At 56.6% G+C, this 24,727-nt stretch overlaps 1 protein-coding gene across 1 annotated transcript in view; it reads left to right on the top strand.

The window, feature by feature from the left end:
* Positions 1-24,727, top strand: part of mdn1 (midasin AAA ATPase 1) — a 58,629-nt gene that overhangs the window by 7,375 nt on the left and 26,527 nt on the right. Inside the window, 56 exon segments of the mRNA XM_068753441.1 lie at positions 69-261; positions 336-545; positions 904-1,035; positions 1,520-1,623; positions 2,046-2,160; positions 2,298-2,449; positions 2,629-2,710; positions 2,838-2,933; positions 3,017-3,129; positions 3,580-3,728; positions 3,810-3,870; positions 4,215-4,426; positions 4,506-4,609; positions 4,692-4,836; positions 6,338-6,434; positions 6,506-6,619; positions 6,728-6,875; positions 6,958-7,065; positions 7,388-7,539; positions 7,902-8,080; positions 8,826-9,034; positions 9,376-9,522; positions 9,611-9,752; positions 9,850-9,984; positions 10,228-10,366; positions 10,917-11,049; positions 11,223-11,353; positions 11,540-11,678; positions 11,800-11,914; positions 14,112-14,372; positions 14,438-14,635; positions 14,879-15,087; positions 15,160-15,282; positions 15,363-15,560; positions 16,436-16,543; positions 16,625-16,813; positions 16,899-16,988; positions 17,063-17,326; positions 17,405-17,666; positions 17,735-17,894; positions 18,499-18,615; positions 19,193-19,408; positions 19,480-19,652; positions 20,258-20,444; positions 20,529-20,749; positions 20,880-20,993; positions 21,701-21,830; positions 21,917-22,023; positions 22,097-22,230; positions 22,306-22,472; positions 22,785-22,905; positions 23,017-23,209; positions 23,212-23,229; positions 23,764-24,004; positions 24,093-24,216; positions 24,580-24,727. The exon segment at positions 24,580-24,727 is cut by the window's right edge and continues 17 nt beyond it. Coding sequence (XP_068609542.1) covers positions 69-261; positions 336-545; positions 904-1,035; positions 1,520-1,623; positions 2,046-2,160; positions 2,298-2,449; positions 2,629-2,710; positions 2,838-2,933; positions 3,017-3,129; positions 3,580-3,728; positions 3,810-3,870; positions 4,215-4,426; positions 4,506-4,609; positions 4,692-4,836; positions 6,338-6,434; positions 6,506-6,619; positions 6,728-6,875; positions 6,958-7,065; positions 7,388-7,539; positions 7,902-8,080; positions 8,826-9,034; positions 9,376-9,522; positions 9,611-9,752; positions 9,850-9,984; positions 10,228-10,366; positions 10,917-11,049; positions 11,223-11,353; positions 11,540-11,678; positions 11,800-11,914; positions 14,112-14,372; positions 14,438-14,635; positions 14,879-15,087; positions 15,160-15,282; positions 15,363-15,560; positions 16,436-16,543; positions 16,625-16,813; positions 16,899-16,988; positions 17,063-17,326; positions 17,405-17,666; positions 17,735-17,894; positions 18,499-18,615; positions 19,193-19,408; positions 19,480-19,652; positions 20,258-20,444; positions 20,529-20,749; positions 20,880-20,993; positions 21,701-21,830; positions 21,917-22,023; positions 22,097-22,230; positions 22,306-22,472; positions 22,785-22,905; positions 23,017-23,209; positions 23,212-23,229; positions 23,764-24,004; positions 24,093-24,216; positions 24,580-24,727 — 8,429 coding nt within the window.

Raw genomic sequence — 24,727 nt, 5'->3', positions numbered from 1 at the left:
GTTTCCGTGTCATTTATTTATTTGACACAGTTTGCTTGTCCTGTCTTTCTGCTTCATGCCTTGTTTAGAGCTTTGGAAGAAGCTCAGCAGCTGGAGGTAGAGAAGGCTCTGACATTAACCAATCAGGGCTCTGTGATGTGGCGCCAGGAGAAACCTGAGAAGAATACCCGGGGGCAGGTGGTATCGGAGGACCTGTCCCAGAATGTTGTGGCAGTCTGTGGTGTCGTCCTCCCCAGGATAGTCCCCAGACACCCTGAACAGGCGGGTACCCGTCGGCGTGTTTCGGGGAAGCTGCCGGGGACCCATTTGATCCTAATGCTGGTCTCCATTTGCAGACGAACCAAAAGCATCTGGTGCTGGTAGAGTCGACCTGCTATAACATGAGGAGACTGGCCCTGGCAGTGGCTTCCCAGAAGCCCGTGCTGCTCGAGGGTCCGATCGGCTGTGGGAAAACCGCCCTGGTGGAGTTCATGGCCGCGCTCACAGGACATACGAAAGCTACAGAGATGCTGAAGGTCCAGCTCGGGGACCAGACGGACAGCAAGGTGAGCAGACGGGCATCTGTTGTGCTTTGATGGAGCTTCCGGAGTGGATTAGAACAGGGTTGGGTCTGGTGAAGGTCGTCACCGCACATCTCTGACTGACCGGGGTGCATCTGATGCACCGGGCTTCAGCCCCCCCTCCCTGGTCGTGGGTTCGGTTCCGGCCCCCAGCCCCTTTCCCGGTCTGCCCCCACGTTTTCGGCTTTGAGACGCGTCATTTCGTAGCCGTGTTGTTGCAGGATGGTGTATTTGACAGGAATAAGGGCTCTCACCTGAGGAGCCCTTATTCCTGTTGGGTTAGGGTTATTCCTTATTCCAACGCTCAATGCGGCGTGACCCTAAAAGAAGCTTGCTTTTACAGATGCTGCTCGGGATGTACCGTTGCACTGACATCCCGGGGAAGTTTGTGTGGCAGCCGGGAACGCTGACACAAGCCGTGTCCAAAGGCCAGTGGATCCTCCTGGAAGACATCGACCACGCTCCTCTGGATGTGGTGAGTTAACGGCTGCTGAGGGCAGCAGGGCGGAGCCCCAGCACAGGGCGCCGCCCCCTTACACCAGGACTCGAGGACCAGTTTCATGATTTGTTCTCTTCACCAGTCACAGGAACAAGGAAGCATCTCGATGAGAGTCTTGCCTTCAAACTCTAAACATACGTCCAGTTGTTCCAGATGCAGCCTGCCCTCAGAGCACTGCAGAGGTGCCCTTGAGCAAGGCACCTCCCCCCAATTGCTGCGGGTGCGCCGTCTAGAATTATCATTGTTTCTGCTACGGACGGAACAGATCGAGCCCACGCTGGTGAAAACACGGCCCTTGATCGAGATGATTGATTCGGTTCAATTCCAATTCATTCTCTGTTTTCCCTCACCCTAATGTTTAATGACAAGAGGACTCTCTCCAGGAGGGAATCGGCTTAATGCAGGGCCTGTTTTTGTGACTGTGACCTCACCACTGCTCTGTGTGTTTTTATTTTTTCAGATATCCGTGCTCCTGCCTCTGATGGAGAATAAGAAGCTGATGGTTCCAGGCAGGGAGGACTGCATCGATGTGGCTCCCGGGTTTCAGTTCTTCGCAACAAGAAGGTGAGAGTGTCGTTACGGTCTTCGTTCATGGCTGCAGTTTGGTTTAACGCTCAGTAGGGGTGGGGGGATTGGCCTCGCAGCGTGCACCGGGTCTCATGGACGGTCATGCCCCCAGCATGTCGGGTACATGAACATTCTGCTAGTAGCCGGACAGCTCGTGTTCATTTCTAGCGAGGCCTTCTCAGGGCTTCAGGAACAGACAAGTACTTGTGTACTGCACGATGATGTCATGGGGTATTACGGGAGGGTTGGGGCTGCAGCACGACTGAGTCCATCAGGATCTCTACACGCCATTTCAGTCGTACGTTGAGTACTGTGTTAGCGAAAACGTTGCACCGTCGTATTCTCATTCACTGCCTCTCTAGGGGCCCAGACTTCGCAGAGTGTCCCACGTTGGACATGCATGTCTTTGTGTCTTGCAGGATCTACTACAGCGGTGGCGGTTGGCACAAAGCACAGAACTCTCATGCAGCACTGCTGGACAAGTACTGGGTCAAGCTGCAGATGTGCAACATGAGCCGGGAGGAGTTGAAGAAGGCGAGTCGTGTTGTCTTTAAACCAAATGTTGCCGTTGGGGTCGGCTCCAGCAACGCCTGTGACCCCCCCGGCGGACCAAGGTGTAAGAGAGGAGGCTTCTTGTGTGTTGTTAGCTTACCCTCTGGCTCTCTGTGCAGGTGCTCACCAGCAGCTATCCTAAATTGACGGTGGTGTCCGAGCGTCTCCTGGACATCTACTGCCAGCTGACTGGGGAGGGACAGTCTCACCCGGACACGGCCCCCGCCCTGGATGGCAGCGCGCCGTTGGAGGGGAGAGCGCTGTCGATGAGGTGAGCTGCGTCGGTAGGGCGGTGTGTTTTTCTGTATTTCACGATGGCGCTTGAGGAACGTTTTGTCGTTCTTTTTAATCACATGCAGATTAAAACGAGCGCGTTCAGAGATCTCGTTTCTCTTTAGTTCTGCTCTCGCTCCAGGCCGGTCCTGATTTCATTCCGTGTCGTCTCCACAGGGACCTGCTGAAATGGTGCGAGCGCATCGGCGTCGACTTTGAGAGCACCTCATCATCCGCGGCTCAGCGCGTCTTCCAAGAGGTTCGGCGCCCGCATGTCTGGGCAACGATCCCGTAATCTGATGCGTCTGTTTGAAGCGCATTCAAACAAAACCGTTGCATCGCTTGCAAACTTGGTTAACGCTGTAACCCCCCCCCCCCCCCCCCAGGCTCTGGACTGCTTCACCGCCATGCTGGCTCGCTCTGGCAGTCGGATGCGGATGGCAGAGATCATTGGAAGCAAACTCAACATCTCCAAAGAGAAGGTATTCAGCCACCCCCCCCCCCATGCGGCGCCACCTTGGTGCCATGAACCCTGGTTCTGAGCCCGGCTGCCGTTTGCCTGCAGGCCCAGCACTTCTGCCAGATGTACCAGCCTGGCGTCACGCTGAGCGAGCTGCAGGCCTCGGTGGGCAGAGTCGCTCTGGCTCGGAGGCAGAGCGAGGCGGTGCAGCTGAGTGTGTAAGTGGGGGGACCCCCCCCGACCTTACCTTACACCACATGCACTCCGACTAGAGCCCCTGCTGCCCAGTAGGTGATGGGAACCGAGGCCATCAGGACGTCCCTAAATATTCACATTGATTCTGTCCTCAGGCCAAACTGTGTCCAGTTCCATAAACATCGGCCAATAATCAACCGAAAACAAATTTACTGGAATGTTACCTAAAATCTCAGCGTGATCCAGAATCCAGGATCTCTTCTGGATCATCTCCAGATTTAATCACATTCCTGTCTGACAGACGGACAGACTGCATGAAGTCTTTGCTTTGATCAGCGGCTGCTTTTGTTCTGGCTCCCGGCTGAGGTGCACCTTAGTGGAGACGCCTCTCGCCTCGTCTCGGCGGCAGCCCGGTCTCTCTGCCCTCCCGCGTGTTCCGGTGAGGTAACGCCAGTGACTCTGACTCACCACAGGGACCAGCAGACATTCGCTGCCACCCGGCCCGCCGCTGTGCTGCTGGAGCAGGTAGCGGTCTGCGTCACCAGGGGGGAGCCTGTGCTCCTGGTGGGAGAGACGGGAACCGGAAAGACATCCACTGTTCAACACCTGGCCAGCGTTACAGGTGAGGGCGGGGCGGGGCGGGGCGGGGCAGAGGGGCGTCGGCTGCAGTTGGGCTAATGCTCCTGTTGCACGTTTGATCCAGGACACAGGCTGCGGGTCGTGAACATGAACCAGCAGAGCGACACGGCCGACCTTCTCGGGGGGTGAGTGGCACACGGGTCGTACCAGAATATCCTGACCCGTCACACTCAGGGTTCCTGTCTCGGCAGACGAACGGGTCGGGCTCTGTAGGAGTCCTATTCAAACGAAGGCTGCGTTTCCATGTTCAGGGTAGAAACGGGAGGCGGACCCGAGTCCCTGTGGATCAGCGGCGGTGCCTCAGAACCAGTTCTGTGTCGTAGCAGAGAATGGACTCTGGCCTTTTACGGTTTTACTGAAACATAAAGGCGTCGTCTCCGACGCGCTCGCTGCTCTCATGCATCACCTGATTGTGCTTGAGACCCTCAAACTGCCGGTGCGCTGCTGGATCATGGTCTTCCTCCTGCAGGTACAAACCAGTGGACCACAAACAGCTCTTGCTGCCCCTGCGAGAGGCTTTTGAGGATCTGTTCTCGCAGACGTACTCGAGGAAGCAGAACCTGACCTTCCTGGGCCACGTGCAGACCTGTTTCAGGGGCAAACGCTGGCAGGATCTGCTGAAACTCATGGACCATGTCTGCAAGTCGGCTCTCACCCAAGAACTGCAGGGGGAGTCAAACGGTAGCGTACCAGCAGGAAGGCGGGGGCGGGGGTTGCTGTCCTGGCCTCCGTCTCATGAAGCCGCTCTGTCCTTGTGCAGCTCCTTCGCTGCGTGAGCAGTGGGACGCGCTGGCCGTGAAGCTGAGCCAGACTCGGCAGCAGATGCGAGCCTGTGAGGCGGCCATGGTGTTTGCCTTTGTGGAGGTAAAGCGCCTCCGGAGACGTGAAGCCTGGCGCGTCCGTGTTGTCGCTGGTGCCTCTCTGACCGCAGGCTGTTCCTCTGCAGGGGGCGCTGGTTCACGCCGTAAAGAAGGGCCACTGGATCCTGCTGGATGAGATTAACCTGGCTGCGGCGGAGACCCTGGAGTCTTTGAGCGGACTCCTGGAGGGCAGCGCTGGCTCTCTGGTGCTGCTGGACCGCGGGGACACTGGTGAGTGCTGCCGCCGCCCCCGCATGCTGTCGGCGCCGTTAGACTTCCTGATGAATTCAGCTGTTTAGCCGCAAACGTGTGGGCTGGGCTCCGGATGATCCGTTCACGCTGGTGAGCCTGTCCAACAATACCAAATAAGAGTCAGGCGAAAACAGCAGAGCTCCAGAGGGGCGCCTCCCGAGGGGCGCCTCCCGAGGGGCGCCTCCCGAGGGGCGCCTCCCGAGGGGCGCCTCCCGTTAGAGGACAGTCGGTGTCATGGCAGCGACATCACACACCTCTCCTGATGCCTTCATCAACACTCGCGTGACGATGCTACGATGTTTATTTGCGCCTCCCAGGTTTTAGTAGCTCCTCCTGTTTTAGTAGCTCCTCCTGTTTTAGTAGCTCCTCCTGTTTTAGTAGCTCCTCCTGTTTTAGCAGCTCCTCCTGTTTTAGTAGCTCCTCCTGTTTTAGTAGCTCCTCCTGTTTTAGTAGCTCCTCCTGTTTTAGTAGCTCCTCCTGTTTTAGTAGCTCCTCCTGTTTTAGCAGCTCCTCCTGTTTTAGTAGCTCCTCCTGTTTTAGTAGCTCCTCCTGTTTTAGTAGCTCCTCCTGTTTTAGCAGCTCCTCCTGTTTTAGCAGCTCCTCCTGTTTTAGTACCTCCTCCTGTTTTAGTAGCTCCTCCTGTTTTAGCAGCTCCTCCTGTTTTAGTACCTCCTCCTGTTTTAGTAGCTCCTCCTGTTTTAGTAGCTCCTCCTGTTTTAGTAGCTCCTCCTGTTTTAGCAGCTCCTCCTGTTTTAGTAGCTCCTCCTGTTTTAGTAGCTCCTCCTGTTTTAGTAGCTCCTCCTGTTTTAGCAGCTCCTCCTGTTTTAGCAGCTCCTCCTGTTTTAGTAGCTCCTCCTGTTTTAGTAGCTCCTCTTGTTTTAGTAGCTCCTCCTGTTTTAGTAGCTCCTCCTGTTTTAGTAGCTCCTCCTGTTTTAGTAGCTCCTCCTGTTTTAGTAGCTCCTCCAAGGTTCTGCGTTTGTTTTTGATCAGGATTGTGGATAAACTGCTGGATGGATTCTAGATGATAATAATCTGAAGATGGCTCTTGATCTAATTTAGATCAAGTTACTTAACTTAACCATTAAATACTGAGTGATCGGTATACAAAACAAATCCGGATTTTCCCATTTACTTCAGTCACACAGTTTAGAGTCATCAATTGACCCAAATCGCATTGTTTTTGGAGGCGGGCCCTCGCTGTGTGGGGAACATGCAAGCTGCACAAAGACGGGATTCGAACCCGGTACCTTCTTGATGTGAGCCATCGGCACTAACCACTACACCACCGTGCCGTTCCTATCTTGTAAAATCAGTCATGAACCATCATGAAACTGTCTTCTGGTTCTGATCCAGAGTGAGGTCAGGAACAAATACTACATTTTGATTAAGCTGCCGTATTGATCGGCCCAGCCTGCTTGTTGGCTCCGTTCAGCCACGTTTCTCCACTGCTTGCAATGCGCTTCCTGTTTCCTGATCCAAGAGCCCCTGGTCCGCCATCCGGACTTCCAGCTGTTTGCCTGCATGAACCCGGCGACTGATGTGGGCAAGAGGAACCTTCCTCTGGGCCTGAGGAACAGGTGAGCGCCCAGGCACACGTCCCTCCGACAGCCCGAACCCGACTCTGGTCCTAATGGCGTGTGCGTCCCAGGTTCACCGAGCTGTACGTGGAGGAGCTGGAGAACGAAGCCGACCTCCGAATCCTGGTCTCGGACTACCTGAAGGGCTTGAATCCACAGAGGAGTGTCATCAGCGGCATCATCAGGTGAGCTGTGACGCGGTTTCAGCCCCCCCCCACCTGACCTCGCCTGCCTTTGCTGAAAATCAGCCGTGATTATTTCACGTATCGTAAAACACGTTTGCTCGCCTGCAGCTTTTACCTCGCCGTGCGGAAGGAGGCCGGCTCCCGTCTGGTGGATGGAACGGGCCAGCGACCCCACTACAGCCTGCGGACGCTGTGCAGGGCGCTGAAGTACGCGGCAGCGAACCCCTGCGGCCGCGTGCAGCGCTCGCTCTACGAGGTCGGGCGCGTCGAGCCGTGCGGAGCGGCGGCCGCTTTGTCCTCGGTTCCGTGTTAACCGTCTCCCCGATTCCTGGTTGCAGGGTTTCTGTTTGAGCTTCCTGACTCAGCTGGACAGGAGCTCCCACCCCGTGGTCAGGAAGCTGGTGTGTCAGCACGTCCTGATGATGAACACCAAGTGTCTCAAGCAGGTAGGACATGCCACGCCTTAGGTCTGTGCAGAAAAAATAGCAATGATGGTCGCGTATTAGAAGATGTTGTAAACAGAATCTGGTAGGACGTGTAGAGCAACCCCCCCCCCCCCCCCCCCTGCACTCTGGGAGCTCGGTGGGGGCTGCGTCCTGCACGGCGCTGCCCTCTGGAGACGCGGGTCCAGTAAAGTTGTTGGGTCAAGCTTCATTAATGGCTTCAGTCCCACCACGAGTCTCGTTATGAAGACATCTGAGGTATCGTGACATTATGGTGACGAAGACGTCGTTGTCAACCGATGAAGCCTTTCGTCTTGTCCTGCAGCCCATCCCGGCACCCTCCGGCCGGCCGTGTGAGGAGATGGAGGGCTACTGGGTGTCCCGGGGGGAGTTGGAGCCGGTTCTGGATCCCAGCTACATCCTCACACCCTCAGTCAAGCTGAACCTCAGCGATCTGGTCAGAGTGGTGTCTGCAGGGTAGGAACGCGGGCCGCTTTGGGTTCTGTTGGGTGCAGCCCGAGCTGGAGACTCGTTTCTCCCTCGGCCCCGTTTAGGATCGGTCAAATCTTCCCACACACTTCTGGTGCAAAATGTCTTTGCTGGGTCAGAACAATTGTCCACGACGCTTTGACATTGGTCTCTGCATCAGAAGCAGAATGGAACGTGCTGCCAGTGGAGAGGGGGGGGTGATAAATAAATAATAAGAGCCTGAGAATGAACGCTGATCCCGGTTTGTTCCAGCATGTTGAGGCTGAACAGCCCGAAGACTTTCAGGAACGTTCACACCGGACTTTGGGTCGAGCAAAGGTCTGCTCTGCTCTGATTCTTTGTCCCTGCAGGGCTCACCCGGTGCTGATCCAGGGAGAGACGTCTGTCGGGAAGACCAGTCTGATCCGCTGGCTGGCTGCGGCCACAGGAAACCAGTGTGTGAGGATCAACAACCACGAGCACACTGACATCCAGGAGTACATCGGCTGCTACTCCTCGGACGACGGCGGCAGGCTGGCGTTCAGAGAGGGTACGGAGGGGGCGTGTCCACCCTGCGTTTACGTGGACAAAATGTCTTTAGTCCAATCAGAGTTGGGATTAAAACTATGATCGGATGCAGTGTGGTCATGGACCCGGAAAATTGTTTGGGTCTGAAAAAGTATTTTCAGACCCAAAAATTATTGATCCGATTTGGACTTGCGTGTTCCTGCATCACACTTTCAATATGAATAAATTATTTTGACATGCGCAATTTTACCAAATATACCGGAAATAGCAGTAGAAGAAGAAGCCGTAGCGACTTCGTTGTAAACAAAACATGGCTCCGCCCCTTCCTGCTTGAAACGTCCGCGTTATTTCCCGTTTTCCCCGTTTGCGCTGTTACTTTCCTCCTTTAATGTCTCCGGCAACGTGTTTCTCTCGGATACTGACCGGTTCTGTCTTTCGCTCGCCGTGTTTAGCGGACGTCTCAGAAACGGGCAGTAAAGAAACTTTGTACCGAAACGTCAGAATACGTATTTTCATGCGCCCTGATTGGATCGTCATTCGGAATAAAACGTGATGGGATGGAGCTTGATCTGTTCAGATTTGGGTGTGTACATGAAGCCTTTTTATTCCGATTAAATGTGTCCGTGGAAACGCAGCCATTGTTATTGATCATTCACCCAGCGATGGTCTTTATTCTCTGCCATTGTGCATGAAATACACACAACAGAATTACATTTATGTTCCCTTAATACATTAGCATTATGAACTCTCTCTCTCTCTCTCTGCAGGAGTTCTGATAGACGCCATGAGGAAAGGCTACTGGATCATCCTGGACGAGCTGAACCTCGCCCCCACCGATGTCCTGGAGGCTCTCAACAGGCTGCTCGACGACAACAGGGAGCTCTTTGTAGCCGAGACACAGGAAGTCATCAAGGCTCACCCCAGATTCACGCTGTTTGCTACCCAGAATCCCCCTGGTCTCTACGGGGGTAGAAAGGTATGCCACCTGTTCAGTGTGAGGCAGAATGGTTACCTTCGGGTTCTCCTTGGTTTAACGTGTTTCTAGTCTTGACCTCCCCACTGAGCAGAGGTCAGGCTGAGCCGCTGTCTCGTATATAAGACATTCCATATCCACAGACTCGATTGGCTCAAACGGGTCCAAGTACGAGAAGTAAGGAGATGATGCAGGGTTTACCCACAAGCCTCAGCTGCTGGACTTCCTTTCAGGAACACACGGCAACGGGGTGGGCGCCTGGGGCCCCTCCCTCGGTGTCAAGTGTATGCTTGATGAGGACAGATCGGACTTTAAACCACAGTAACGGTGCTCGTGGTCTCCAGGTGCTCTCCCGGGCTTTCAGGAACCGCTTTGTGGAGCTGCACTTTGACGAGCTGCCCAGCGGAGAGTTGGAGACCATCCTCCACCAGCGGTGCAGCCTGCCCCCGTCCTACTGCACCAAGCTGGTCAAGGTCATGCAAGACCTTCAGGTAGCTGCGCGGGCACTGCACACCAAGCATGTGTTCAGTGATGGGACTGCATTTAGGAAACGCCCCCCCCCCCCCCCCCCCCCTCCAGTCTCTACGCAGAGGATCGTCTGTGTTTGCGGGGAAGCATGGCTTCATCACCCTCAGAGATCTGTTCCGCTGGGCCGAGCGCTACAGGCTGGAGGAGCAGACGCAGGCCTCCCAGGACTGGCTGCAGCATCTGGCCAATGATGGTAAGAGCGGTCGGGTGCAGCGCGTCCCCCATGTCCCCCATGTCCCCCGTGTCCCCGGTCCTCTGACACCGTCAGTGAGACTGCTGCCTTTTGGCAGGCTACATGCTGTTGGCAGGACGCGTGAGGAAGCCGGAGGAAGAGGCCGTCATCCTGTCCATCCTGGAGAAACACTTCAAGAGAACCGTTCACCCCGAAAGCCTGTTTTCCCAGAAGCAGGTCACCAGTCAGTTCAGTGAGTGCCAGCGCGTTTCCTCAGTGAGCTGAGCTAGCAGCTGAGCTAGCAGCTAAGCTAGCAGCTAGTCTGTGACGTCTAGCACTGGCCCAGTCTCCTCTCCTACCGGGGCGATCCGGTGGATGCATCGGCTTACAAAGCTGCGTGTTCTTTCTGTGATCCATCCAGCTCGTTAGCTCACGGTTGCTAACGCATAATGCTAGCACTGTTAACAGTACTTTGTCCTGACGCTGTGATTGGCAGGTCCCCTCATTGACAGCATCGCTGGCGTTCCAGACGAGTTTCGCCATGTGGTTTGGACACTCGGCATGAGGAGGCTTGCTGTCCTCGTGGGACGGGCACTTCGGTTTGGGGAGTCCGTCCTGCTTGTAGGAGACACTGGGTAAGGCTCAGGTGTCACTATCAGAGTCAGAGTTTTATTTTTGGTTTCTACTAGCGCTTTGCTTACAATTAAAGTGTGTGTGTGTGTGTGTGGGGGGGGGGGGATCCGGAATACTGCTGCTGCTGCGGCTCGTTCCTAAAACCCTCAGTAAAGATGTCATTTCCTGTTCACACGTCACCAAATCCGATGTTGTTAAAGCACCTATGGGACGAGCTCGTCTGTTTCCGAGGTGTTTTTACGACACACCTGAAAGCGAGCGAGCGAATCGAGCGTGCGACAGTTTCTGCGGTCTCACCACGATGTCCACCGGGAGGACGGCGTCTCTTTCTACAGAATCATGACGCAGCATAAATACTCACGGTAATATTTAACATGGGCCGCGTTGTGACCGAGACGCTCGGAACCAATTGACCTGTATGCAGACGCTGCAGCGCCGTGGAACATTTGCTGATGCATAAATTAATACTGAATTAAAGTATATAATAGTGATGGCCTCTAATGGTACTACATGAATGTCAGGCTCTTCTCGTTTGTCCCCTTCCCTCCTGAGGTGTGGGAAGACGACCATCTGCCAGCTGTTCGCTGCGTTGGCTGGACACAAGTTTTTCTCGGTGAACTGCCATCTGCACATGGAGACCTCCGACTTCCTGGGGGGGCTGCGGCCCGTCAGACACGCTCAGCAGGTACCTCTGCAATGCGCCGCCGTGATCCCAGTATCGACATGCCCTGACCTTTGTCTGCACGCTCAGAGGAAGTGAGCATCTTTCACTTCCTGTCTGTCAGATTCAGGCTGAAGCTTGTCCACCTGTAGTCCGCTGATGTGTGTGTGTGTGTGTGCGTGTGTGTGTGTGTGTAGGCTGACGGGGAGGACAGCAGGCTGTTTCAGTGGCAGGATGGGCCCCTGGTCCTGGCGATGAAGGACGGAGGAGTGTTCCTCATGGATGAGATCTCCCTGGCGGATGACTCGGTCCTGGAGAGACTCAACAGGTGGACACGCGTCCGTCCCCCGGACAGATCCAACGTTTTCTATTGATTGGAGTGTCTAAACGAGACCCTCTGATCAGATTAGCCTTTTTGATCAGCCAATTATCGAACTAACATTTTGTTGATGGAACCTGAAACGTGACGCCGTCTGCTGACAAGCGGCCTTTCACCCTCCTGTGCTTTGATCAGCGTCCTCGAGACGGACAGGTCTCTCGTGCTGGCAGAGAAGGGCAGCGGAGACGACGACGCCGTGGAGCTGATCAGAGCCCCCGCAGGCTTCTATCTGGTTGCCACCATGAATCCGGGAGGAGACTTTGGAAAGAAGGAGGTAGATAAAGACGTGTCCTTTGGCGTCCGACATGGCCCATCAGAAAGCCACGGCTGACATTCAGATGTATGTGTTGTGAGAACGGAGAGTGACTCTGATCCCCCCCCCCCCTTCTGCACAGCTGTCTCCTGCTCTCCGGAACCGTTTCACCGAGATCTGGTGTCCTCAGAGCAACAGCCGCAGTGACCTTGTTCAGATCGTGCAGCACAACCTGCGCCCGGGCCTCTCTCTGGACGGTAAACCGGTTACTGACGCTAACGCTCGGTTATAGCGCCGGGCCTCTCTCTGGACGGTAAACCGGTTACTGACGCTAACGCTCGGTTAAAGCTCCGGGCCTCTCTCTGGACGGTAAACCGGTTACTGACGCTAACGCTCGGTTAAAGCGCCGGGCCTCTCTCTGGACGGTAAACCGGTTACTGACGCTAACGCTCGGTTAAAGCTCCGGGCCTCTCTCTGGACGGTAAACCGGTTACTGACGCTAACGCTCGGTTATAGCGCCGGGCCTCTCTCTGGACGGTAAACCGGTTACTGACGCTAACGCTCGGTTAAAGCGCCGGGCCTCTCTCTGGACGGTAAACCGGTTACTGACGTTAACGCTCGGTTAAAGCTCCGGGCCTCTCTCTGGACGGTAAACCGGTTACTGACGCTAACGCTCGGTTAAAGCTCCGGGCCTCTCTCTGGACGGTAAACCGGTTACTGACGCTAACGCTCGGTTAAAGCTCCGGGCCTCTCTCTGGACGGTAAACCGGTTACTGACGCTAACGCTCGGTTAAAGCTCCGGGCCTCTCTTTGGACGGTAAACCGGTTACTGACGCTAACGCCCGGTTAAAGCGCCGGGCCTCTCTCTGGACGGTAAACCGGTTACTGACGCTAACGCTCGGTTAAAGCTCCGGGCCTCTCTCTGGACGGTAAACCGGTTACTGCCGCTAACGCTCGGTTAAAGCTCCGGGCCTCTCTCTGGACGGTAAACCGGTTACTGACGCTAACGCTCGGTTAAAGCTCCGGGCCTCTCTCTGGACGGTAAACCGGTTACTGACGCTAACGCTCGGTTAAAGCTCCGGGCCTCTCTCTGGACGGTAAACCGGTTACTGCCGCTAACGCTCGGTTAAAGCTCCGGGCCTCTCTCTGGACGGTAAACCGGTTACTGACGCTAACGCTCGGTTAAAGCTCCGGGCCTCTCTCTGGACGGTAAACCGGTTACTGACGCTAACGCTCGGTTAAAGCTCCGGGCCTCTCTCTGGACGGTAAACCGGTTACTGACGCTAACGCTCGGTTAAAGCTCCGGGCCTCTCTCTGGACGGTAAACCGGTTACTGACGCTAACGCTCGGTTAAAGCTCCGGGCCTCTCTCTGGACGGTAAACCGGTTACTGACGCTAACGCTCGGTTAAAGCTCCGGGCCTCTCTCTGGACGGTAAACCGGTTACTGACGCTAACGCTCGGTTAAAGCTCCGGGCCTCTCTCTGGACGGTAAACCGGTTACTGACGCTAACGCTCGGTTAAAGCGCCGGGCCTCTCTCTGGACGGTAAACCGGTTACTGATGCTCTAACGCTCGGTTAAAGCTCCGGGCCTCTCTCTGGACGGTAAACCGGTTACTGCCGCTAACGCTCGGTTAAAGCTCCGGGCCTCTCTCTGGACGGTAAACCGGTTACTGACGCTAACGCTCGGTTAAAGCGCCGGGCCTCTCTTTGGACGGTAAACCGGTTACTGACGCTAACGCTCGGTTAAAGCTCCGGGCCTCTCTCTGGACGGTAAACCGGTTACTGACGCTAACGCTCGGTTAAAGCTCCGGGCCTCTCTCTGGACGGTAAACCGGTTACTGACGCTAACGCTCGGTTAAAGCTCCGGGCCTCTCTCTGGACGGTAAACCGGTTACTGACGCTAACGCTCGGTTAAAGCGCCGGGCCTCTCTTTGGACGGTAAACCGGTTACTGACGCTAACGCTCGGTTAAAGCTCCGGGCCTCTCTCTGGACGGTAAACCGGTTACTGACGCTAACGCTCGGTTAAAGCTCCGGGCCTCTCTCTGGACGGTAAACCGGTTACTGACGCTAACGCTCGGTTAAAGCGCCGGGCCTCTCTTTGGACGGTAAACCGGTTACTGACGCTAATGCCCGGTTAAAGCTCCGGGCCTCTCTCTGGACGGTTCTTTACATTCTGTGAGTAAACGAGTGCGGCGGGGGGGGGGGGATTCGTACAGACCATAATAAAGAACCGTCGGCGCTGCAGTCATCCTGCTCGGCATCACGTTAAATATTGTGCCACGTCTATCATTAGAGACTCGCCTCCCGGGTCCGTGAGTCAAAATTAGGCCCCGAATGATGGCCTTGAAGGACACGGGAAGGTCATTAATGCCCCCCCGGTAAAGAATGAATGAAACGGTATCCAGGAGTACACTGAGTACACTGAATGTGCGTCCTCTGGTCTCCGTCCCAGGCGGTGACATCACAGAGTTGATGCTGGACTTCATCGAGTGGCTGACCCAGCAGGACTTCGGCCGGCGCTGCGTCGTGAGTGTCCGGGACATCCTGTCGTGGGTTCACTTCCTCAACGCGGTGTGCGAGAGGGACGAAGACGGCTTCATGACCATGGGGGCCCTGGATGACGAGGAGGAAGCCGAGTGGGACGTCCGCCTGGACACCGTCACCGCCTTCATTCACGCCGCGTGCCTGGTCTACGTGGACGCCATCGGCTCAGGTGAGTGTCTGAAGGTGTTTTCATCACGGTGGGAATGAATGAAAGGAGACTTTCCTTTCTTAAAGGAACCACAGCGTCCAGCGCCGACGACGCCCTTCTGGCCCGGCGGCTGTGTCTGGGCTTCCTGCAGCAGCGGCTGAGCAGGGCGACCCGGCTGGACCAGGAGATGCTGGACGCCCTGGGGGTCTACGACGTCAGCCTGCCACGGGAGCCGCAGTGGGGAGACGACTTCTTCGGCATCGACCCCTTCTATATCGCCTTAGGTAGCGACACCCACATTTAGAAGTGTTTATAGACCATATTGGGAGGATGATCTTTTTACAAAGGTCAGATTTGATCCTATCCAGTCCTGAGACTTCCTACGACTGACCTCTAAAGCCTGCTGGAACGTTTGCTTCAGTGTTTAGTCTCGAAGCATCTCTTCTCTAGGCGTTAGACTCCTCCCAGTTCAGAGGTCATAGTGGGCCTGCAGGGGCTTCCTAATGAAAAGGCTGCTTCCCACCCAGGACCTCGGACGGAGAGCCGCGACCTCTCTGACTACGCCATTGCTGCAGGCACCACCGCCGTGAACGCCCAGCGGCTCCTCCGGGCGCTGAAGCTGAGGAGGCCCGTGCTGCTGGAGGGCTCGCCTGGCGTGGGCAAGACCAGCCTGGTGGCCGCGCTGGCACGAGCCTCGGGCAACCACCTGGTCAGGATCAACCTGTCGGAGCAAACGGTAGGCCGCTGATGCCCCCCCCCCCGGATGAATGAGGCTTTGGTGCCGATGACGGCTCTCCCTCTTTGGCAGGACGTGACTGACTTGTTTGGCACTGACCTCCCTGTGGAGGGGGGCAAAGGAGGGGAGTTTGCGTGGCGCGACGGCCCCCTTTTAGCTGCGCTGAAGGCAGGCCATTGGGTTGTCCTGGACGAGGTAAAGACTTGTACAGCAGCTTTGATGATGATTGGCTGAGGATGTTACTTACCCCCCCCCCCCCCTCCCCGTCGTGCCAGCTGAACCTGGCCTCCCAGTCGGTGCTGGAGGGGCTGAATGCCTGCTTCGACCACCGAGCAGAGATCTACATTCCTGAACTGGGCATGAGCTTCCAGGTCCAGCATGAGAAGACGAAGATCTTTGGCTGCCAGAACCCTTTCAGTCAGGGCGGCGGGCGCAAAGGCCTCCCCAAATCATTCCTCAACAGATTCACTCAGGTGAGGAACCGCTTGGAGGCACCGTTCAGGAGTTTGGGGTTCCACATGCAGCTCGTTCCTCAGATAGGATAGGATCTTCAGAAGACGTTGAGAATGCTACCAGGATCAGATTCTTACATTCTGGTGCTGATCCAGAAGAGATCCTGGATTCTGGATCAGTTTGAAATCTTCGTTAACATTACAGTCAGTGGAGCTTCAAAATGTGTTCCTCAATATCTCCGTTGATTATAGACCAATGTTTATGGAATATGACAGTCATGTAGGGGGGGGGGGGCTCTATCTCACAACCGAATTTCATCCGGATCGGATCCAGAATGAAATCAGGAAAAAATATTACATTTTAACATTAAACTCATTTATGGATTCAATAATCAGTTAAAAATACACAAACTCTGATTCACTTTTCATGGTTGGTGTGTAAAGATATCAAGAACAATGCAGAACCTTCTGGTGCTGATCCAGATCACCGTGTGGACGGTGTAGATCCAGACAGGAGGAGGACGAGCTGCTTGGGGGAGGTCTGTGCTCTCTGAGAGCTTCTAGTTTATATTAAATAGCCCAACGGAGACGGAGGATCAGGACGGTACGGGGGGCTTCGGAAGGGGCTTTGTCCAATGCCCTGATGCGTTTGATGAGAGTAATGTCCCTTGTCTGAGTGAGGGAGGGCGAGGGAGAGAGAGAGAGAGAGAGAGACTGAGACAGCAGCGGGAAAAGGACTAGCATGAAACGGCAGTACTGAAAGGACAGACGTGCGTCTTCTGTCTCGCTTCCAGGTTTTGTTTAACCCTGACAGGAACCGGCCGACAAACGTCCTCAGGACAAGGCGATGCGTCTGGACGTTCTCCGTGGACTCTGACTCTGGCGTCTCTTCCCAGGTTTTCGTGGACCAGCTCACACGCAAAGACATGGAGTTCATCGGAGACGCCGTCTTCCCCAGCATCGACAAGGAGATCATTGCTAAAATGGTGGAGTTCAGCAGCAGGGTGGGTTCCCCGGCTTCCTGTGGCGCGGCCCCGCCCGAGGACACGGCTGAGTGAAGACGTGTTGTCCCCTGCCCTTGGCAGCTTGTCCAGGAGGTGTGTGTGGAGCGGCGCTGGGGACAGAGAGGCGGTCCCTGGGAGTTCAACCTGCGCGACATGTTCCGGTGGTGTCAGCTGATGCAGGCGGACCAGTCGCCGGGCTTCTTCAACCCGGGCCAGCATGTGGCGCTGGTGTACGCCGACCGGATGAGAGCAGAGGCGGACAAGCTTCAGGTACCCTGAAGAGGGCCCGTTAAAGCTAGAACCCTTCTCCCCTCCGTCCTTAGCGTCTGACCCCCCCCCCCCCCCCCCCACACAGGTGCTGTCGGTGTTCAGGAAGGTGTTTGGGGAGGACTGTGAGCCGTACGGCGGCTCCAGGGAGTTCCACATTACTCCGCTCAACCTGCAGGTGGGGCTTTAAGGCAACGCGGCGCCGCGGCGTTCGGACGGCGGTAACGCGTCCTGCATCCATTACCCCTGCAGGTGGGCTTCTCCGTCCTGCAGCGTAGCGGCGGGGCCCCCGTGGCCCTGGACCCCCCACTGTCCATCACACATCACGCGCTGCGGCCCCTGGAGTCCCTGATGAAGTGCGTGGAGAAGGGCTGGATGAGCATCCTGGTCGGCCCCCCCGCCAGCGGAAAGACCAGCCTGGTGAGGCTGCTGGCTCTGCTGACGGGACGGCGCCTCAGGGTCATGGCCATGAACAGCGCTATGGACACCACAGAGCTGCTGGGGGGCTTCGAACAGGTAGCCGGGGGGGTGGGGGGGTCGGACGAGCCCCATCTACGGGCAGCGTTGCTCACTCTAATCTTTCGCTCCACCCAGGTGGATATTATGAGGCCGTGGCAGCAGGTGCTGGAGAACGTGGACTACGTCGTTGCCATGGTTGTGAGGCGTGGCCTGATGTCGCTGGACGTTGGCGTCCAGGACACCGAGTTCCTGCTGCAGACCTGGGGTCTGTTCTGCCGCTGGCTGAAGGAGGAAGGGCTGCAAAGGCCCGGGACGGTCAACTCCGAGGCGCTGAACAAGCTGGAGGTCATCATCCTCCTCCTGCAGAAGCTCAACACCAAGCTGAAAGTGTTCACCGGTACGGGGCGTCCTGCTGGGGGGACACGTTGGGCTGTGTTTGTCCTGTAACGCGCGTCCCCCTTCCAGACATGTCCAAACTGCAGGTGGACTTCACCCTGCTGAAGGAGCGCCTGGCGCAGCTGGAGGACGGCTGGACACACGGGGGCTTTGAGTGGCTGGACGGCATGCTGGTCCAGGCCCTGCAGGCCGGAGACTGGCTGCTCATGGACAACGTCAACTTCTGCAGGTGAGGGGCGGAGCAGAGCAGAGCCTGGAGAGGAGTACCGGCCTGGAGCTGTGGGAGTACTACTGTAGGGAGGGGAGTACTACTGTAGGGAGGGGACTACCGGCCTGGAGCTGTGGGAGTACTACTGTAGGGAGGGGAGTACTACTGTAGGGAGGGGACTACCGGCCTGGAGCTGTGGGAGTACTACTGTAGGGAGGGGAGTACTACTGTGGGAAGAGGAGTACTCCTGTAGGGAGGGGAGTACTGCTGCAGAGAGAGGAGTACTACTGTAGGGAGGGGAGTACTACTGTAGGGAGGGGAGTACTGCTGCAGAGAGAGGAGTACTACTGTAGGGAGGGGAGTACTACTGTAGGGAGGGGACTACCGGCCTGGAGCTGTGGGAGTACTACTGTGGGAAGAGGAGTACTCCTGTAGGGAGGGGAGTACTACTGTATGGAGGGGAGTACTGCTGCAGAGAGAGGAGTACTACTGTAGGGAGGGGAGTACTACTGTAGGGAGAGGAGTACTACTGTAGGGAGAGGAGTACCGGCTGGACCTGTGGGTGTACTACTCCAGAGTACTACTCTCCTGTAGTACTGAGCTGAGACGTGCTTCCTGTCCTCAGCGCTTCCGTCCTGGACCGTCTCAACGCCCTGCTGGAGCCTGGCGGCTTTCTGACCATCAACGAACGAGGCGTGATCGATGGGACGACGCCACAAATCAAGCCCCACCCCAGTTTCAGGTAGGCCCAGAACGGGGGCGTGGCGGTGGCGTAGCGGTGGCGTAGCGTAGCGTAGCGGTGGCGTAGCGTAGCGTAGCGGTGGCGTAGCGTAGCGTAGCGTGGCGGTGGCGTGGCGGTGGCGTGGCGGTGGCGTGGCGGTGGCGTAGCGGTGGCGTAGCGTAGCGTAGCGTGGCGGTGGCTGGCGGTGGCGTAGCGTGGCTGGCGGTGGCGGTGGCTGGCGGTGGCGTGGCGGTGGCGTGGCGGTAGCGTAGCGTGGCGGTGGCGTGGCGGTGGCGTAGCGTGGCGTGGCGTGGCGGTGGCGTAGCGGTGGCGTAGCGTAGCGTAGCGGTGGCGTGGCGGTGGCGTGGCGGTGGCGTAGCGGTGGCGTAGCGGTAGCGTAGCGTGGCGGTGGCGTGGCGGTGGCGTAGCGTGCGTGGCGTGGCGGTGGCGTAGCGGTGGCGTAGCGTAGCGTAGCGGTGGCGTAGCGGTGGCGTAGCGGTGGCGTGGCGGTGGCGTGGCGGTGGCGTAGCGGTGCGTAGCGGTAGCGTAGCGCTCCGGCTGCTTGCAGGAGGAGACGCTCAGCGACTTGACTCTGCAGGCTGTTCCTGACCATGGACCCCGCCCACGGGGAACTCTCTCGAGCCATGAGGAACCGGGGTGTCGAGGTTTACGTCCCAGGAGAACACGAGGGGGTGTGCTGGGACCCGCTGGACCTGAAGACCCTGCTTCACACTGCGGGGGTGACTGGCGATTGTGTTTGTGACCTGCTGATTGACATCCATAAGAGCATCAAGTCTGCCGTCTGGGGTGAGGCGTTGTCGTAGCGACGGCTAGATTAGCTCCGGCTGCAGCGTTGCTCTAAAGACGATGGCGTGTACGTTTCAGACTCCCCGCCTCCTCGGTGGCCTCCCTCCTCCACGCCGCCAGCCTGCTCTCCTGCCAGCTGCAGAGAGGGGTGGACTTGCCCAGCGCCCTGCAGCACGCCTGTGGCCAGACCTACTCCCTGTGCCAACGCACCGCGGGCAGCCGAAAGGTAGCGTCCTCCTCCGTTAAAACTCGCCAGTAAACCGCGAACATTTCTCCCGCGGCGCCGTTTCTCATTTTGCCCCGGTATTTTCTGAATCCCTGCTTTATTTTTTATGTCCCCGTACGAAAATACGACGAAACGTGTTGGTTTGCATGGAAACGCAACATGTGAGACGGTTTCATATCAGTCAGTAGAAAGACAAACGGAAAGGAAGCGTCAATACGGAAACAACAAAGAAGTAAAAAATTCTGAAAAGGTCGAAACGACGAGGTTTCGATTCAAATTCAATATTCTATTTGGTAAAATCGTTCGATGCGCACTATGCATATACTGTTCGGGGTAAATATCACAAACTGCACTGTCCGGGGTAAATATCACAAACTGCACGAAGCCGTTCCTTCAGTCTTTCTAGAGTTACCATGATCAATAATTTTGCCTCATGATATTGAGATGCTTTTAAATGGCTCTGAGGCTCCAGAGAGCAGCAGCGCCCTCCGTCTTCAGAGGACAGCGCCCTCCGTCTTCAGAGGACAGCGTCCTCCGTCTTCAGAGGAGGATCTGTTAAGTTGTGAGCGCTTTTCTGCCCCATGAGGGGCAAACCTGAGCGCTTTGCCCTTCTTCCAGCTCGCCCAGCAGACGATTGAGGATCGCTTGCCGTCCTGGACACGGAGGACTGGGGCAGCGGGCTGCTGTGTGCTGGCGTCTGGCCCGACGGCTTCCCCTCGGCCCTCCTCTCTGCAGAGGACTCCTGCTTCTCCGCCGTCCTCCGGGACGGACAGGTCCTCTCGTTCTGCCTGAACACGCTCGGCATGCAGGGCAAACGGTACGGACGGTGAAAGCACAGTTACCCGACAAGCGAAAGGGAACCATCACGTCACGAGAACGCTCTCCGTGTGATTTGGGATAGGAATCGTCCACTGAGCCTAAGCGACCTGCAGAGGGCGCTGCAGAGCAGCGGCGTCCACGACGGCCTGCTGTTCTCTGGAGCGCCGGGTCTGGCAGGAGGAGACGCTCTGAGCCTGATCCCCACGGCGGTGAGGCTGCTCACAGAGAGAGCCTCCCATGCAGACTGGGTCCTCCGCAGCAGCTGGCTCGCACACCTGGGGAGGAGCTACAAGCACGCACCTGGTGTGTCACGCGCACGCACACACACACACACGGCACCCATCTGGAAGTGAAACCAGCGTGCAGCGTTTGGGCTCATTTTGCTCTGCACGCACTCGAGCTCTCTCAGAGCTGTGCTTCCTGACCCTTTCAGATCCAGCTCTGGTCCAGATCCAAGCAGGAAACCGGGCCCTGAAGGCCGTCTTCGCTAGTAAGCTAGCTGCCAAGGGAAAGTCGCTGTCGGAGCTGCTGCAGCCTCACAGCATCGGTAAATCACGATAATGGCCTCTGATGCTGTCGGGATGATGGAACAGGACTGCACACGGGGTTTGGTGTTTATGACGGCAGACACATCTACCTATCTACTGCCCCTACTGCCCCTACTGCCCCTACTGCCCCGATCACTACTGGAGCCATGCACCCAGCTTGGGGGGGGGGGGTTACTGCCCCTACTGCCCCGATCACTGCTGGAGCCATGCACCCAGCTTGGGGGGGGGGTTACTGCCCCTACTGCCCCGATCACTACTGGAGCCATGCACCCAGCTTGGGGGGGGGTTACTGCCCTACTGCCCCGATCACTGCTTGAGCCATGCACCAGCTTGGGGGGGGGTTACTGCCCCTACTGCCCCGATCACTACTGGAGCCATGCACCCAGCTTGGGGGGGGGGGGTTACTGCCCCTACTGCCCCGATCACTACTGGAGCCATGCACCCAGCTTGGGGGTTACTGCCCCTAGTGCCCCGATCACTACTGGAGCCATGCACCCAGCTTGGGGGGGGGGGGTTACTGCCCCTACTGCCCCGTTCACTACTGGAGCCATGCACCCAGCTTGGGGGTTACTGCCCCTACTGCCCCGATCAAACAGCTGTGCGACTCCTGCATGTCCTGATGACGACTGAACGACGTGTTTTGCTGCCCTCTGCTGCTACTTGTGTGAAGTCGTACCCACTCCAGCTGCTGTGTGTTTGCTGCCAGATCAATACCGGATTCTGGTGGACATGAGATGGAACAAGCAGTACCTGGATATTTTGGCTAGCAAGTGCAACTTTGAAGATGAAGAACGATACATGGACTTTCTGGAGGCACTGAATGCGGTTGCCAACAGGTGCAGTGCTTTGATCTCTTTGAATGACTGCAGAGCTCGTTTTGAATGGAACTTGAAGGTTCAGTATTGTGATTTGTACGTGCCAGGATTGTTCTGCTGATGGACAGAGAGCAGCGCTCTGTCGTTTGCACCTGTACTTTCAACTTGGCTGCTCAGAACTGCGCCCTGAGAATCGCCACAGCCTTCAGCAAAGGTACGCCGGACGAGCACGAACCCGTGCCTCAGGCCGCCAGCAGGGTCTGCCCTGAGCTCTCCTTCTTCCCTAGGCACTGTGGACATTGGACACCTCCCCCACCTGGTGCTGATGCACCTCAGGACGTTCTTTGACCAGTGGGACGTGTTCGTCCTGCAGGCCGTGCAGAGTGGGCAGCCATACATCTCGGACCACATCATGTTCGAGGTCAGAACTCGCTTCCTGCTTTATGCACGACTCCGAATGCCGTCTGGCTTGATCTCCTGCTCCTCTCATCTGCAGATCCTCCAGCTCCTGCAGTGGCTCGACCGGTTCTGGGATGTCTGCAGCACCCTGCTGACGGACTCTCAGGGCGTCTCTGTGTTGTCTCTGCACTGGCAGTGGGTGCAGAAGCACCTCGTCCTCCGCCTGCCGCAGCTGCTGCTGGGAGACGAGGACGCCACGCTAGAGTAAAGACGTTTACACGCTGCATGGGTTGTTTCAGCTGAATTGGGAGCGTAATTGTCAGCAGTTACCGAGCCCCCTGAACAGACGAGTCCAAAGGAACTAGGGTGCAGTTCTACTGCACAGAGAAAGGGAAAAACGGGATGTGAACTATGACCTCCTTGCAGTCCACGTTGATTCGTGTGTGCAAGCGAGGACTTCCTGCCCCGTGCTGACGGCGTTAGCCTGATGCTAACCCACGCCATGAATGTCCTTCCAAGATATCTGGACCTGTAAGTGCACCGTGCGATTCCTTCCGTTTCCATTTCCTCACCCAGGGGTCACCAGGAGCTGCAGGCGGTTTCAGCAGCCATGCAGGTGGCGCTGTCCCCCCCGGTTTCTGTGGCCACCGCGCTGAAAGGCATGCAGAAGACCCTCGGGAAGGCTCTGCCCATTAAGGTTGGGAGAAACCTCAACTCTTTCCTTCCTCTCACACGGTGTCTTTTCTGTTTTGGTTCAGTCTAAATCAAGAGAGTAGCAGTAACCCCCCCCCCCCATCTTGTTCATCAGTTGGAGCTGGTGGCTGACTGTGCGTCTCGGCTCCGGGTCCTCAGCAAAGCCCTTGATGTGAGCAATCTCCGGCTGGACTGCACCACCGGAGCCTGGGGGCGGGAGTTGGTGCGCCTCCAGGTGGCCGGGCTGGGGCTGGACATCAAGGAGAGCCTGTTGGAAGCCTGCGGCCTCGTCCTGCTGGCCAACCATCAGCCGACCCGCAGAAGTCTGGTGAGCGGTCCGAGGGCGCTGCTGCTGCATCGACGCGTGTGGCTCAAAGTCCTGCTTTATTCTGACTTTATGGTTTCTTAGAATATTTCTAGAGATATCTGCCACAACAATACAAAATATAAAAATAAGAGGCTGAGGTTCGACGCGTTTGGTAGGAATTTAGACGCTGACCCACTTCCACTCCATTCAAATCACTTCCTGCAACGTTTTTCTGCTTTTCCATTTTAAAACGTTGCGTTTATACAAAACCAATACTATTTGAAGTACTTCATTCTGATACAATTGCTTTGATGTCTGAATGTATTCACATATTTCTTTTTTAAATATCGAGTGCTTTTGTTGGGGTTCGCTCTGGAGACTGTTTCCTGCGTGCTGCAGTTCTGATGCCTTCAGCGCTGCCTTTGAAATGCATCACGTGTCCCGCCCGGCCTCTTGTGCTCCCTCATGCACGCTTTACTGTGAATGAATGAATGAATGAATGAATATATTTATTTATTAGAAAATGGACACTTTATTTCTGTATTTTGCTACCAGGAGTTTTGGACAAGTTGCTGTCGAGTGTGGAGCGGCAGCAGCACCAGATGAGGTCCAAAGGGCTCCTGGAGGTCGTCTCCCCGCCTGCCGGGGACGGCTCGGGAGGCGGAGTCTCCCTGGCCAGAGAGGAGCTGCTGCAGCTCAGCCACAGGGCTCAGCTCTGGCCCCTGATGGAGGAGCTGGCTGTGCTCAACCAGCTGCGCCTCAGCGCTGACCTGCTGCACCTGGCTCTGTCTCCAAGGTAACGCTGCCTCCTCCTGCATGCTTGGACTGACCAACCACGGAGCAGGACATTGAGGCTTTAAGGAACGCTTCCTGTTGGTGTGCAGCGATCAGGAAGCGGAGGACGGTCTACGCCGAGAGGTCTCCAGGCATCTGCGCTTCTGCCTCCAGTCCACGCCGATGAACGTCAGTCAGCTCCAGCCGCTGTGGTTCCTGCTCAGCAGTGACAGGGTCGGGACAATCTTACGACCTTCGTCCGGCAGTGCAGATCTGCACTAAGGCCCGTCGTCTGCTGCTGGAGCTGCAGACGTGTTTAACGGCTAAATCGTTTTAATGCATGCAAAGCACTCATAGGTTTGAGGATTCCAAACGTTGAGTTACAGTTGTGCTTGAGCAAATATACCGTGGCCACATAAATAAATGACGCAGAGTTAGAAGCACTTTTGTGTGCCGCCGTTTCCGGATTGTGTGAGTTGGGCCTCGGTCCAGGGAGTTATGGGTTAATGGACGCCGCCGCTGCACAGATGTCCTGCTTTCGTTCAGCTCGCCGCCGCCGACTGTTGCGTGTCTGATGTTTGCATGTCCTCCCTCCAGCCAGCAGAGGAGCTGCAGGTGGTGTGGTGTGAGCTGCTGTCGGAGGCTCTGGCTGCCCTGTGGAGCAGCAGCGTGACCTCCGACCCTGACCTGTGGCTGACGTGGGACCCCCTGAGACCTGAGAGCCAGCTAGCCCCGAGGCTGCGCC

The sequence above is a fragment of the Brachionichthys hirsutus genome, chromosome 20, assembly GCF_040956055.1.
Source record: "Brachionichthys hirsutus isolate HB-005 chromosome 20, CSIRO-AGI_Bhir_v1, whole genome shotgun sequence".
Classification (NCBI taxonomy): Eukaryota; Metazoa; Chordata; class Actinopteri; order Lophiiformes; family Brachionichthyidae; genus Brachionichthys; species Brachionichthys hirsutus.
Note: the sequence above shows the minus strand (reverse complement) of the source record. Positions and strands in the feature narration are given on the sequence as shown.